The sequence below is a fragment of the Entamoeba nuttalli genome (genome assembly GCF_000257125.1).
Source record: "Entamoeba nuttalli P19 unplaced genomic scaffold asmbl_3625, whole genome shotgun sequence".
In the NCBI taxonomy this organism is placed as follows: domain Eukaryota; phylum Evosea; order Mastigamoebida; family Endamoebidae; genus Entamoeba; species Entamoeba nuttalli.
Genome location: NW_008576220.1, coordinates 1 through 2,920, shown reverse-complemented (window position 1 = coordinate 2,920; position 2,920 = coordinate 1). Strand labels below are relative to the sequence as shown.

At 33.3% G+C, this 2,920-nt stretch overlaps 1 protein-coding gene across 1 annotated transcript; it reads left to right on the top strand.

Annotated features, from left to right (window-relative positions):
- Window positions 1-718: 718 nt before the first annotated feature.
- On the top strand, window positions 719-2,860 carry ENU1_075040 (acetyl coenzyme A synthetase (ADP forming), alpha domain containing protein; the record flags this gene model as incomplete). Its single annotated transcript, XM_008858518.1, has 1 exon — window positions 719-2,860. The coding sequence occupies one exon, from the start codon at window positions 719-721 to the stop codon at window positions 2,858-2,860; it is 2,142 nt and encodes a 713-aa protein (XP_008856740.1).
- Window positions 2,861-2,920: the final 60 nt, after the last annotated feature.

Below are 2,920 nucleotides of genomic sequence, written 5' to 3'. Positions count from 1 at the left end.
TGGGTCTCCTCCGTTATTAGGCTGTATTTCAGAGGCTGACATAACGAATTGTATAACAAGATCAGTTTTACTACCTTTTATACAGGTTATAATTACAAAATATCCAGGTATACAAGAAAATGAAAAATAATCAATTCTTTATTTTTTTTTAAAGGGTTTTTGTACAAAAGAAAAATTTCTTTATTCTATGGTTTTTTCTTTTTTCTCGAATTTATTATAAATTGTTATATATAACAATAATACAATAGAAGAAGAATTTGTTGTTATTAATTTAAAGGAATTAAAAATAAATCATCGGGTTTTTAGAAGTGTAATAAAAGAGTAGTAAATTTTTCAAAAATAAAAAAAGTTGAAGTTCAGTAGAATTAATTATCTGAGAGCGTTCCAAGAAAATTATTGAAGATTTAAAAACAAATCAAGTCTGAGTATCATAGTAAGATAAATAAAATCAAGAACTAAAAAAAAGAGAATAAAAAGAAAAAAAAACTTCAAAAAAGATGATGTGGAATAATCTATATATTCTATCTAATTCTGGAATAGTCACATAAGAGGAAGTAGAATGAAGAAGTGGCAATGTCAGAAAAAAAAAAAAACAAAAAAATAAGAATAGAGCAAGAAGAAAATAAATAGAAGAGATAAACCCTTTACAAGTAAAGTCCACGAGGATCCACGAATGTGATGATTTAAATAGGGTAGATGAAAAACTAACATCATTACAATGCAATTTGAGCCACTCTTCAATCCAAAATCAGTTGCCGTTATTGGTGCATCTGACAGAAAAGAATCTGTTGGATATGCTGTCATGAATAATATGATTAAAGGAGGATATAAAGGAAATTTATATCCAGTTGGAAGAAAACCAGAACTTTTTGGAAAGAAATGTTATGCTAAGATTGGACAAATTGAAGAGAAAGTAGATCTTGCAGTTATTGCTATTCCAGCTAAATTTGTACCAGGTGTTTGTATTGAATGTGGTGAGGCTGGAGTTAAAGGACTTATTATCATTACTGCTGGTTTTGCTGAAGCTGGTGAAGAAGGAAAGAAAATGTGTATTGAAATTCAAGCAACTTGCCAAAAATACAACATGAGAATGATTGGTCCAAACTGTCTTGGTATTATCAACCCAAGAGATGGAGTTAATGCATCATTTGCTTCAGTTATGCCAGAAGCTGGAGGAGTTGCCTTCATTTCACAATCAGGAGCTCTTTGTACTGCTATTCTTGATTGGGCAGCTAATCAACATGTTGGATTCTCATACTTTGTTTCAATTGGATCATCAATTGATACTGACTATGCTGATCTTTTCGAATTCTTTGCTAAAGATCCAAAAGTCACTTCAATTCTTATGTACATTGAATCAATTAAGGATGCTAAGAAATTTGTCTTAAGAGCTCGTGAATTTGCTGCTGACAAACCAATTATCTTACTTAAAGCTGGTAAATCATCAGAAGGAGCTGCTGCTGCTATGTCACATACTGGATCACTTGCTGGAAATGATGCAGTTTATGATGCAGTCTTTGATAGATGTGGATGTATTCGTGTAGACTCAATTTGTGATCTTTGGGATTGTGCTCACGTCCTTGCTACTCAAAATATTCCACAAAATAATAGACTTTGCATTATTACCAATGCTGGAGGACCTGGTGTCATTTCAACTGATAGACTTGTTTCAGTTCACGGTCATCTTGCTAAACTTTCAGAATCTACTATGAATGAACTTAATGCATTCCTTTCACCATTCTGGTCACATTCTAACCCAGTTGATGTTCTTGGTGATGCTACTGCTGGTGTTTACCAAAAGACTCTTGATATTGTTATTAAGGATCCACAAATTGACGGAGTTGTTGTTGTCTTAACTCCACAAGCTATGACTGATCCAGTTGCTGTTGCTAAATCATTAGTTGAACATGGACCATATCAAAAACCAGTCCTTGCCTCATGGATGGGTCAATCAGAAGTCGAAGCTGGTGTCAAGATTCTTGAAGAAGGAAAGATTCCAAACTTTGAAACCCCAGAAAGAGCTGTTACTGCATTTGGTTACATTATGAGACATCCAGACATTGCTGCTAAATTAAAGGAAATTCCAAAATATCTTGATGTTCAAGTTGATTATGAAGGAGCTAAGAAACTTATTGCTGATGTTGTTGCTGATGGAAGAACAACATTCACTGAATATGAAGGAAAGATGATGTTCTCAAAATATGGAATTCCAATTAAAGGTATGGCTAAAGCCTCAACTGAAGACGAAGCAGTTGCTGAAGCTATGAAAATCGGAACACCAGTTGTCATGAAAATTCTTTCACCAGATATTATGCACAAGACTGATGTTGGAGGAGTTAAAGTTAAATTAACAACTGAAGAAGAAATTAGAAAGGCTTACAGAGATATTATGACATCTGTTAAAGAAAAGAAACCAGAAGCTAGAATTCATGGAGTTCTCCTTGAAAAGATGGTTGGATTTAAATATGAATGTATTATTGGATGCAAGAAAGATCCATTATTCGGTCCAGTCATTGTCTTTGGTATGGGAGGTGTTACAGTTGAATTATACAAAGATACTAATATTGCTCTTCCACCAATTGGATTACAAGAAGCTGATAGACTTATTGATGGAACTAAGATTTCTAAATTATTAAGAGGATACAGAGGAATGCCAGCTTGTGATGTTGAAGGACTTAAGAAGATCCTTGTCCAATTCTCAAAGATGATTATGGACTTCCCAGAAATCTCAGAAGTTGATATTAATCCACTTGCTGTCTCTTATGAAGAATTCCTTGTCCTTGATGCTAAGATTGTCTTAGACAAGAATATGATTGGTAAGGAAGTACCAAAGTACTCTCACCTCGTCATCCAACCATAAATTGACATCTTTTCGTGTTAAATTTTCTTTATTTTTTTCTTACTAATTGAATATTTAAAA